This window comes from Naegleria fowleri (genome assembly GCF_008403515.1).
Source record: "Naegleria fowleri strain ATCC 30894 chromosome Unknown tig12, whole genome shotgun sequence".
NCBI lineage: Eukaryota > Heterolobosea > Eutetramitea > Acrasida > Naegleriidae > Naegleria > Naegleria fowleri.
The window spans coordinates 36,323-47,935 of record NW_025407944.1 but is presented as its reverse complement, the minus strand read 5'-3'; the positions used below and the strand labels follow the sequence as shown (position 1 = coordinate 47,935).

The 11,613-nt window shown below is 36.8% G+C and overlaps 4 protein-coding genes across 4 annotated transcripts; all 4 read right to left on the bottom strand.

Annotated features, from left to right (window-relative positions):
* Positions 1 to 186: 186 nt before the first annotated feature.
* On the bottom strand, positions 187 to 1,809 carry FDP41_011706 (uncharacterized protein; the record flags this gene model as incomplete). Its single annotated transcript, XM_044702145.1, has 1 exon — positions 187 to 1,809. One exon carries the CDS (start codon positions 1,807 to 1,809, stop codon positions 187 to 189), a length of 1,623 nt encoding a protein of 540 aa, XP_044566558.1.
* A 407-nt stretch (positions 1,810 to 2,216) lies between these two features.
* On the bottom strand, positions 2,217 to 5,630 carry FDP41_011705 (uncharacterized protein; the record flags this gene model as incomplete). Its single annotated transcript, XM_044702144.1, has 1 exon — positions 2,217 to 5,630. The coding sequence occupies one exon, from the start codon at positions 5,628 to 5,630 to the stop codon at positions 2,217 to 2,219; it is 3,414 nt and encodes a 1,137-aa protein (XP_044566557.1).
* A 2,176-nt stretch (positions 5,631 to 7,806) lies between these two features.
* On the bottom strand, positions 7,807 to 10,480 carry FDP41_011704 (uncharacterized protein; the record flags this gene model as incomplete). Its single annotated transcript, XM_044702143.1, has 2 exons — positions 7,807 to 9,694; positions 9,774 to 10,480. 2 exons carry the CDS (start codon positions 10,478 to 10,480, stop codon positions 7,807 to 7,809), a joined length of 2,595 nt encoding a protein of 864 aa, XP_044566556.1.
* A 192-nt stretch (positions 10,481 to 10,672) lies between these two features.
* FDP41_011703 (uncharacterized protein) lies at positions 10,673 to 11,503 on the bottom strand (the record flags this gene model as incomplete). Its single annotated transcript, XM_044702142.1, has 1 exon — positions 10,673 to 11,503. One exon carries the CDS (start codon positions 11,501 to 11,503, stop codon positions 10,673 to 10,675), a length of 831 nt encoding a protein of 276 aa, XP_044566555.1.
* Between the last annotated feature and the right edge of the window lie 110 nt (positions 11,504 to 11,613).

Genomic DNA, 11,613 nt, shown 5'->3' with positions numbered 1-11,613 from the left:
TGGTGATGACTGTGAGAGGTGTTTGGTGGCAGAATTGGGTTTGTATTAGTATTGGGAAGGAGGAGAGGTGTGTTTGAATGTTCGTTTTTAAAAAGATGAAGAGAGCAGATCGCCTGCAAAAATGGTCGAGCTGTCATCCATCTAAATATTAATAAATAAAGAAAGAAACAATTGTTGGGTTGTCTCTTATTTACTTTCATTCTCGATAAACAAATTCCCTCGTTCGAGTTGTAATCGTTCAATGGCATCGAAGAGTGCTTTGATGTTTCCCTTGCCGAATCCACTGTTTCCTCTTCGTGAAATTATTTCGAAATAGAAGGTTGGTCTGTCTTCGATGGGTTTTGTAAAAGTTTGTAAGAGATATCTGAAATTATTGTTGTTCGAAGAAGTGTTTTCTGCAGTGTCTTCCAAATCTTGATCTTTCGGGAAGACAATTCCATCCACAAGAATTCTATTCTCTTCCAGAAGAGCCCAATCTTCAGCAACCATGTTATACAACTCTGTCTTCTTTTCTCTCCAAGTCTTGTAATAAGTGGAAGGAACAGAGATGTACTCAATTCCAACCTTTCTTGATTTTGACACTGCATTGATAATGTCTTCTGTGTGAACTGCCAAATGTGCCACACCAGGTCCATCATGATAATCCAAAAACTCTTGAATTTGACTCTTTGAATGTTTGGTATTCACTGGTTCGATTAACACAAATTTAATCATTTTCTTCATCACCTTTGATGCAATGAGTTCTCTTCGTTCATGTAACTCTTTCTCACTAATAATGGAATTTCTGTCTCCATCTTCTCCAAGTCCATGAAGTTCTATATGTCTATTAAGGGAAGAAAGTAATGAGGGTGCCACAACCATGGTGGTTAAGCCTCCCAAATCTTTCTCTGAACTCTCAATTTGAATTCCTTTCTGCTGATCCTCGTCATCATTATTGTAAAATCTTTCAAATCCTAAAGCTTGTGAATACCATCCAATCAATTCCACTAACGTTCCCTTAGGAATGGCAATTGCAAAATGATCCAAATATTCCAAATAGTTGCCAATACTTGCAGTGTTTCGTTTGGGATGTGTTTGAGAAACGTTCTTAAAGGAAGGTAAAAAGACAACTTGACGATTCGAATGACCATTTCCATTATTACATTCATGTTTCTGAGAGAATGGTGATGCTTTTTGATGATCTCTATTGATGAGAGTATGAATCCAAGCCTTCTCTCCGAACTGAGTCGCAACACAAGCCAGTTCTATATAATCTGTTGTATCATCCATGGAAGGACTGCAATAAATTCGTGTAGGAGGAGAGAGCGGAATGGTTTTTGGATGTTGGCAAGCTTGTTCATAGGCTTTCTGAACATTGCTCACTAATAAGGCTAAATCATGAGCATGATTACTTCCATGAGATTGGATGGATTCATAGAATTTGTAAATTGGATCGTTTTGTAAATCAATTGCTGTTTGTGGAGGAGTGATTGGATGGTGATGATGATTCGAGTTGTTGCTGATAGGATGATGATGGCAATTACTCAAATTTGTATATAAATAGGGATGTAATTGGGTGTTCAATTCCAATCTACAGGGAGCCTTATGAAGAGCCGATGTAAAGGCTAGAATAATTTCATTCTGTCGTACGACATGAGTACAAAAGTCTTTGTTTCCAGTTTCAAGACCTTCATAGGCCATCGGAGTGAATCCGAGATGAGAGCAATAATAGGCCGAGGATTGAAGGGCATTGTCTACATGGAAACGAACGTGGTCCACTCCAATCACATAACTGTGGTGATGATGATTCGTTAAATTTCCGTTGTTCATAATATATTGATGTTTGTTTGGAGCTCGGCAATGTTGTTATGGATGAAGAAAAGCACAGCTGCTTTAATTTGTTTTTGCTCTTTAGTACACTAAACACTCGCGGAGAATATCAAATTTAATGAATGCTCCTCGAGTTTAGTGTTAGGAAGCTCTAATCAACACTACTACGACTCAAAAGTATGAATGAAATACAGGTACTTGTCTCTTCTAGTGTTACCACGCTCACAATTTTGATTGAACGTATGAAATTCAAGCTTGAAAATGTCTTTCGGATTGCGCTCAATTTTTTTCTTATGTTGTGACTAAAATTTGTCACGACTTCTACTTTTTGATATACCCCGAACGGGTCGTTTATTATTGAGTGATCGATGATGTGAGACTCTAATAGACTCTGAGACTCTCATGACTCAGTCAAAGTATTCATCTGCAGGTTTTTCTTCTTCAATGAGTGGCTTGGTGGTTTCTTTTCCTGCCTTAAGATGAGTAAGGTTCTTGAAGAAGGAATCTTTGATGGTATCTTTGATTCCGGTCAAACCTCCCGGGCTTAAACTGAATCGACTTGTTTTCTTGTTGTGCTCGGCAGTTTCTTGATCATGAGTGCCATTGTTGGATGGAGGTGGAGTGCTTGTGGTTGAAGAAGTGTTTGAAGCTGTGGTCGTACTGGAAACTCTATCAACACTCGTACGTGACGAGAGGTTCTTTTTCAAAATTTCAATAAATTCGAATTTTCTCTTCTTGTTTTGTTGACACACCATACTCAATTCAAACAACATGCACAAGTTTTGTAAAATTAATTGCTTCTCTGAAGAGCTGGTGGAGGTCTTGGCAAGTTGCTCATACGTGAATAATGGTTTAACGTTCAGCACGGTACAAAACTTCATATATTGTGCTACATTTTCAGATTCAATTTGCTTATTCACTGGTAACTTGAAAACACAAACTGGAGTGTTGTTGTTCGATGGGCTGGAATATTCTGGGAAGATGTAGTTGTTCACTATTTTACAAAACAACACACCATCCTTCAAATTATCATATAATGTCCAAGTGGTATCGTATTCTTCTTTACAAATATTTGATATCCATTTGCCAATAGCCTTCTCAGTGTAGTAATACAAATCTTTTGGATCTAAATCGCCAGGAATAGCTTGTTGAGCTCTTCTGAATAAAGCCATTACTGACTTGCCTTTCATGGTTTCCATGAGCTCAGAATAGTAAGGCTTTTCCTCAATTTTGAAACCTTCTTGTTTCATTCTGAGAAGGAATTGGATGGCTGGAGAGAGAGCAACAGGAGGTGTTGAAGTCGTTGCGGTAGAATTAGGTGTGGATGGAGTGTTTACATTTGGAGTGACAGGAGTGGAGATTTGTTTTGGAGGGGTCTCTGGAACATCATGGGTTGATGAAGTGTTTTTAGAAATTGGAGTTCCAATAGGGTTGAAAATATGCACGGAAGGTACTTCAGGAGTGGCAATGTTGGGTTTTGTTGTAGTGCCATTTGTTGTTGTTACGGGTTGCTTGTTGAGTTCTGATTGCATATTGCGCTTATCTTTAACGAGTTTTGTAACCTTTTCTTGGTACAACTTCTGCACCTTTGCGAGAGTCATTGATAATTCTTTGATTTTGTCGTCATATGCTTGAATCTTATTGTTGACTGTTGAATGAAGAGTTACCTCATGAGCATGATTGTTGTTGCTACTTGTGAGCAGCGACATTGCCTTCTTAACGTCGTTTTCGAGTTTACTCTTCTCGTTACTGAGCTTTACCTTTTCTTCACGTTCTTTGTCTAACAAGGACTTCAATCTTGTGACATTTCTTGATACTTCTTCGAGCTTTTCTTTCAATGAGTTTTCCTCCTTTTTGATCTTGCTTTCTTCTTTTGTAGCCATACTCTCTTTCTCAGTGTTGAGCTTGGAAATTTCCATATTCAACTTATTAATGGTGTCTTCCCGTTGGAGATCTTTTTCTTTTAGAGTCATTATTTCTGATCTGAGCTGTGAGATAATGTCATTAAGAGAGTCAACTTCCTTTTTATGTTCCTCTGCAAGTCTCTTATATTCTGTCTCCTTGTTGGTGATGGTATTTCTTAGATCGTTAATGATCTTATTTAAACCTTCAATATACGATGTGGCTTCCTCTTCTTTTTCGTGAAGACCTTCTTCCTTTTTGCTCAGAATATTTCTCATGTGATCGAGAGTGCTATTGAGCTCTGCAATTTCTTGAGATTTTTCTTGCTCTTTTCGAGACAGCTCCATTTCCTTCTTGGAAAGATTCTTCTTTAACTCTTCAATTTGGGAATACAGTGTATCCGTTTGTGACTCGAAGGAAACACGTTGACGTGACATTTCCATCTCTTTCTGTGACAAACCTTGAGTTAAGGAGTTAATGGAGAGTTGAAGTTCCTCTACTTTTTGGTGATGATCCTCACTAGCCTTTTGAATCTCTTGTTCTCTTTTCAGTATGGTATTTTGCAATTCTGATATAGTGTGCTCTAGATTTTCTTTCATAAAGTCGCTCTGCTCCTTTTGTAATTTAAGATTGTGTTCCTGTTCTGAGATACGACTATTCAATGCCTCTGTTGTTTGTTTCATATCGAGTAGGATTTGTTCCTTCTCTCTCTCCAATTCTTCAATATTCTTTTGTTTTTGAGAAATGTTGGATTGAAGAAGAGAAATTTCCTGTTCTTTAGCCTCTTGGAGAGTTTGCTTCGATTTTTCGAGACTTTCGAGCTGTGACTTTAAGTTGGAGACGTCTGTACTGAGAGATGATACTTCTTGTCTTAGAGAGTTTTCCAGAGCACGGAATTCACTTTCTTCCTTCTGTATTTGGCTTTCTTTTTGGAGCAGTGTCTCTCTGAGTTCTGATAGCGAGTTTTCTGATCGTTGAAGCTCAGATTCCTTATTTGTGAGAGTCTTTTGAATGGAGTTAAGTTGTTCTTGACTTTCTCGTAATTGTTTTGTGAGTGAAGCTACTGTTTGTTCCGTTGTTTCTAATTTACTCTTGGTTTGTGTGGATTCGTTTCTCAATCTAGATGCTTCAGACTGTGACATGGAGAGTTGGGAATTAATGCTAGAAATTTCTTCATTCTTTCCTTCTAACTGTTGAGTGACATTGTGTAAATCTTGGAGAGTAGAGTTATATGTTGACTGAAGAGAGGCATGTTCTTGTTGTGCTAGACTTAATTGGTGTTCCGTGTCAGAAATTTGCTTCATCAAATTTTCTTTTTCAGTGACAAAGGATAATTTCATTTCTCCCAGTTCTGCGTGAAGTGCGGCAGTTTGATGTTCCAATGTCTCAATTTCATGTTTGCTTGTTGTGATGGTTTCTTGAAGCTTTTCTTGTAGGGAGTGTATCTCAGAAATAAGTGACTCAATTTTCTTTTCCTTCTCAGAAATCTGTCTCTTTAGCTCTTCAATCGATTGCTCCAAGTCTTTCTTTACAATTGAATGTTGTTTGGTTTCAATGTCCATTCTAGATCTTAAATTCTCAATATCTCCATCTTTTTGTTTTATGAGCAATGCAAAATTTTGTTCCATAGTTTTGCCATCCTTAATAAGATTCTCAATTTTGTTGGTTAATTCTGTTTTCATTTGCTCCTGCTCGCGTTGTTGTGTTTGCAATTTTTGTTGCAAGACTCTGTACCTAGTTTGCAATTCCTCTTGATAGCTTTGTAGCGACTGTTTTTGTTTGACAAGTTCCAGATGGTCATTTCTTGCTTGTTTTTCGGTGCGTTGAAGTTGTCGTTTCGTTAAAACACTTTCCGTTTCGGAATTTTGAGATTGATTCTTGAGTGCGTGATAGGCATTCAAATGAAGTAAGAAATCCATGATGATGATGAGGTGTTGTTGGTTCGAAGAGGAAATGTGAGGTTCTTTGTTTTTAGGAGATGTTGTATTAACAATAAATTATTTTTGTCTTGGTGTGTATCAGGAATAAATATAGAAATAATAAGTTGAAAGGCTCTATAACCTCATCACTCAATAGCAATTCGTAATGATGATGATAACGATTGAATCAAAAAATCTCTCCTATACTACAGTAGGGCTAGATGTAATAATAACAATATGAGAGCTCGCTACTTTTGTTACCAGTATTACCATTCGGAGAATGAGAACAAGATGATAAAACAATCAAAATCAATATCATATTACAACGAATCAACCAAACACGATCATCGTCCACGAAGAAGAAGAAATGATTGAATCTCACGATTCTCACGTGCTGCTGAGACAAGTAGTTGATGACTTACCGTTCAAATTCGTTTGCTCAACGACGACGTCGTTGTGTAACGGTAAATTTTTGTTGTTGTTGCTTCTTGGGTTCCAATCAACCGCCGTTATTTCCTTTCGCAAGTTTTTTGGAGTTGAAATGGAATTTGGAAAACACACCAAAAACGAACAAATTCAATTTTTCACAAAATCACTTCATTATCCAAAATATAAATATGGTTGTGAAATGAGAGAGCCTTACAAATAAACAATACAGTCTGAAGCAAATTATGAGTTTTTCCATCTGGTGCAATCCAGTGTTGTTTATATTTATTCAAAGACGATCTGTGACGAAACCTTCGCTCCACAAAAAGAAGCATCGGTCAAGTATTTGATTTCTTTAGAAGTGATTGGAACGATGGTTGATTCCGCAATGGTTGGCTCCTTAATGAAACGCAAATTCTCAAAAACCATTTCATAGAAAGTAGAGGTGTGATAAGGTGACAGTTTGAACACTAATCTAGTGATATGAGCTTCGAGTTTGGAGGTTGTGGAAAGCTCTGCAAGTGGAACTCGAACTCTTGAAAAAACAGTATCGTCAATGACATAATGATCAATAGGCTTGGATTGAATTGTCAAACATAGCAAGACAAGCCAATAGACCCAGTTGCAGGATGGATTTGGCAATCCGGAATTGAAAAAAAATAAAATGTTTGGGACGCTACCATCTTGCAAGAACAATCGAAACAAAACAAATATAAACTGTTACCCTGATCAACCATCATCAGCACTTCTTGATCAGCATCATTCACAACCTCATCTACTTACCATCAACTTCATTGCTTCAACACCGATCACTGATCGCATCATCATTAACAGCAACAACACTCTCCAGCACAATGCCAAAAGAGCAATCAAAGAAGATCACACCTTCCCAACCTTCAAAGATATCAAGTACACCAAAAAGGCAGCGTCGTCGTTACAAATATCATCCATTGGAGGCCTTTGTTAAAGTGGATAAGATACCAATCACCATGCATCCAAGCCCTCTCAATTTAATCCATTTTACTCACAACTCCCATCGGAAACAAGCTGCTCATATGGAACTCAAGCTTTTCAACTTTTTGTGGGACATGAATTCTCCTTGCAACGGCCCAGCACGGACTCGATTGCCAATCGGTGAGTGTAAAGAATCCGTTTTTGATATGTATATGTGTAAGACTATGGGGCCCGAGAAGTATGTTCGTGCGGAGCAATATTCTCCTTGGATCAACCGAGAAGGTGACATTGAACGGACTCGTCACATCATTTACGAATTCAATTATCCAAACTTTCCTTCTTTCGGGGATGGGACTTGGGCAAAGAATTATATGAATGTCGACCAAAAGCATATAATTGACAGCCTTAGAAAGAGATTCAACAGGCCCATTCGCTCAGAACTTGAAACTGTTCAATATCGTTACATTGCATCCAAGTTGATCATTTCCTACGACACCTCATTCGAATTATATTATGCACATCTCAGTCATTGGGTACAGTCAAAGAATGGAGATTGTTGGATTGAAAGTTTTTGATTTCATTCATCATTGCTAGGACATCCTTTCCATTTCTTTTGTGACATTGTTGCAGTTACTCTTTCAGCGAAGGCATTGATGTCTGTATCTTTGGAAGTTTGCTTCTTCCTGTTCTCCTTGTCATTTTCTTGGATCTTTTGAATCATCATGTTCAAATTATCACGATCCGTAATTATGGTTGGGTCCACTAAAGAAGCATCATATTATTGATACAATTTCTTTTATGGTTTGACATGATTTGCATTCCAAGAATAAAGCTTTTTTAAACGTTTTTCATGCCAATATGTTTCTCCTATTTTTTCCTTCAAGTCAATTGCGACTAATACCTTTCGCCATTGCCACAATAGCAATTGTTTGGTTGGGTGTATTTGAATACGACCTCTTTCATTGTTAATAATTCGATTAAACACTGCATGGTGAAATAAATGAGACCGTTCGAATCCCTGGTTACTCAAAATCGAGAGTGATAATTTTTCTTTGAAAAGAGAGCTCATTATTGAGGGTACATGAATTATAAAATGGAAATAATGAGCTTTAATTCCTTGAGTCCATATTGAAAAACACGCAACTAAGAATTGCATTATCAGTTTATCCAATTCCGCAATCTTATTTGCTGTCAATACATTGTCATTATTTTCGTTATCTTGATGCATTTCAATAATAATGATAATATTTCGCAACAATTTCAGAATTTGTAAATATTTTTGTTTGGTGCTTGGTTCAATATTATCAATAACTTTCTCAATATTTTGTAAAATAGTGTTATAATGATCTCCCGACAGCATACATGACTTGGTTGATGATCGTGCTGAGGTTTGAGAAATTCCATAATTCGATACTCGTTCGTGGAACTCTTTCCAATTAAATGTTTCCAATCCATGTAATGTTTGTATATTTTTCTGAATCTCATATTTGTAAGTTGTTGATGCCATATAACCAATAACATTTTCTACTAGCCTCTGTTTGATATGAAAAGCACATAGTATTGTTTGTGAAGGAGAAAAAGGTAACTGGCCATCAAGAGAGTCGCGTGGAGTTGATGCAAAATCTACAATAGTTTGAGCCATACAATAGGGACATAAATCAAATGAGAACGTTATGCCTACATTATGCATGTCTGAAACATAAAAAAGGCAAACTTGATGCTTCCCAAAATATTGTTTTTGCAAAACACGCTCAATCTCATCGTGAAGCGTTCCAATTGTTTCTTTGATACTTTTTTTTGTTTCCTTCATCTGAAATAACCCAATATAAAACACAGAATAAACAGCCTGCGATGGAAACACATCTCTTAAATTGAGTGGAACCAATGCAATTGCAACTTGTTTAACTCCATTAATTTCTCTATCATCTACCCCAATTTTAAAAAATATTTTCTTGGGTAATTTTTTCCCTAATGACATACATAGCTTCAGAATATAAAATATGGCTTGATCTAAGTCTATAATATATCCAATGTAGTTTGAACTTGGACATCGTAATTTGAAAGTTTTCTCAACTTGTTCATTTAGTGATTGTTTCGATGTTGTCATCTCTTTCCTTGTCGGGAGTAATGTCATTAAATTGACTTCTTTTCGTAAGTTATGATATGTAACATCAGAAATCAAGTTATTATCTTGCCAATATTGCACAATAGTTACATCTTTCTTTTCAATTAGATATTCTTTCAGTTTTTGATAACGATGGCTGTATCTAATATTTTGCTCTAATTCTTGGATTACTGTTTTAATACCTTCATCAGTTTGAAGATAACATTCAAGCCATGCATGTACATCATGTCCTAAAGTACCTAACATTTTCTCAAATATAGACACTATTTCTTTTGCTCGATCTTTCGCTCCACGGTTGTAATTGTCTTGATTTGATTGAATATCAGGGTATTTGTGAGGACATGCTTGGACTTTTTGATGTTTACAACAAGCACATTCCCAATATTTCAATTCTACTTGTTGATCATTATCAGATTGTGCTTGAGAACGGTTGAATGAGTCACATGTATTGGATTGTAAAGCGGTATCAGTTGTATAACAATTTTCCCATTGTTCAATATTATATTGTTGAGTAAATTGGTTGTGTTGGGAATTGTTGAGGCTGTGATTGCTGTTGAGGCTTGAAATAGTTCCAAAGTGCAAATTGGGACAAATATGTCTCACAAGTCTGGTCTGCCAAAATGAATGGTTCGACATACTTAAGCCCAGAATATTGTATACAATTTTGAGAAGCGTTCCATTGATCGTTCCACTGTTGAGAAAGGTTAGGATCAGTGTTTGCTTTTTCCATACTATCTACTGTTTGAGAGTAATCTTGAGAGGTTATATTAAGTTCATGTTGCTGACTTGCATCATTAATTATATCAGAAGCTTCTACTATAATATTATTTTCATGAATATCATCATCATTTTCATTAGAGTTCTCGTCAACAAAATAGGATGCAGCATCAGCAACCAATTGATTGAAAGCTTCATCTTGGTCCTCGACTTGAGGCTGGTTGAAAATTTCTTCCATTGAATTATCAAATAATTCATCGTCATCCATACGTGTATCATAGTGATCACTGTTGTGATTGGGATGCGTTTGGAACAGGTGTTGAATTAATAAATCATGATGATCTTTCTTCGACAACTTTAACAGAGTTCCAATAACGGCTGCCAAGCTTAACAAAATTGCGGACTTTTTTACCTTTGGAAACCCAAGCTCTTGCTGTTGGCAATTATTGATCGTGATGTGTTTGCCATAGCTTCTTTCGATAATATTGCAGATTTTTTGATTTTTCTCCTTTTTAAAGAACGATCCAACAATTTCATCGGCAGAATAATATTGATCGCCTTCGTATTGATAGGTATGTAAAGAATGAAGTGCAGGAAGGTGTTCTTGAATCTCTAAAGTTTTACCCATCGCGATGAATTTTAATAATTTTTAATATATAAATGATGAACTCTACACGAATTCTAGGAAGCCAATTTTTGTAATATTGTCAACAACATGGCTGTAATATAACAATTCCGAAGTGTGATTCAAAAAGGAAATTACATGACGTGTTTTCGTTTTAGTTGAAGCATAAACTACAGTTTGATCAGGTGGTTAACATTACCCATTTTTTTGTCGAGTATGAAATCTTAATACTCGAATCCCAAAAGTTTGTTTCGCTGGCAGTTTTGCTATGGCAGGTAAATCGACGAGCACATTGTTCACAGTTTCAGACAGATACAACACCAATTTGACAGCCCCTGTCAATGACTTTACAATAAATTCCAAATACTTGTACTGTGTAAAATCCACTCTTGCAGCATTCTTATCCACTCGATTCATATAGAGATAGCCACGTTGGAATCCTACTCTCAACGAGGAAGTTCCACAATCTTCAGGAACCACATACGAAGTGTTCAAATAGGCCTTTGCTGAATCTTGTGGATGTTGGTAGACTCCGTAGGTCCACATGGATTTAGTTTTCTCAAAATCTGTGTAGATATCCATGGTTGAACTCGACACAGCACATCTATCGACTTTTGCAATTGGCTTTGGAAGAGAGCATCCATTCGCTTTTCCAAGATTGCACAACACTTGGGCTCTCAAATGCCCATCTGGGTTTGGAAGAGAGGAAACCTTGACAAACATTTCTCCTCTCAGAACGCTCAAATAATCGTTGTAGCTCAAATCGACAATGAATCGAACGACTGAGTGAGGAGAGATGTAGTAAGGTACTTTAAGGAATCGCTTTTCCTGACCTTCTTTGTCAAATCCAATCTCAATTTTTAAGGCAGTTCCCACCAAGTCGTGATGTACTGTGAAATCCATTTGTAATCGATCAGGTGATGTGAAGGCAAAGACAGCTCCACTTCCTTGTTTTGGAACAAATTTAACAGGAGAAATTGAGGATTGTTGACAGCTCTGAAGAATTCCTGCGTACCGCTCCTCCATATTGTAAAGCTTTTGGAAGAGATGTGAATTTGGTGAATGTTCGAATGAGGAGGGAGAACACTTGTCATTTGGACAGGAAGCATCAATCGTCACTTGAGAAAAATCAGAAA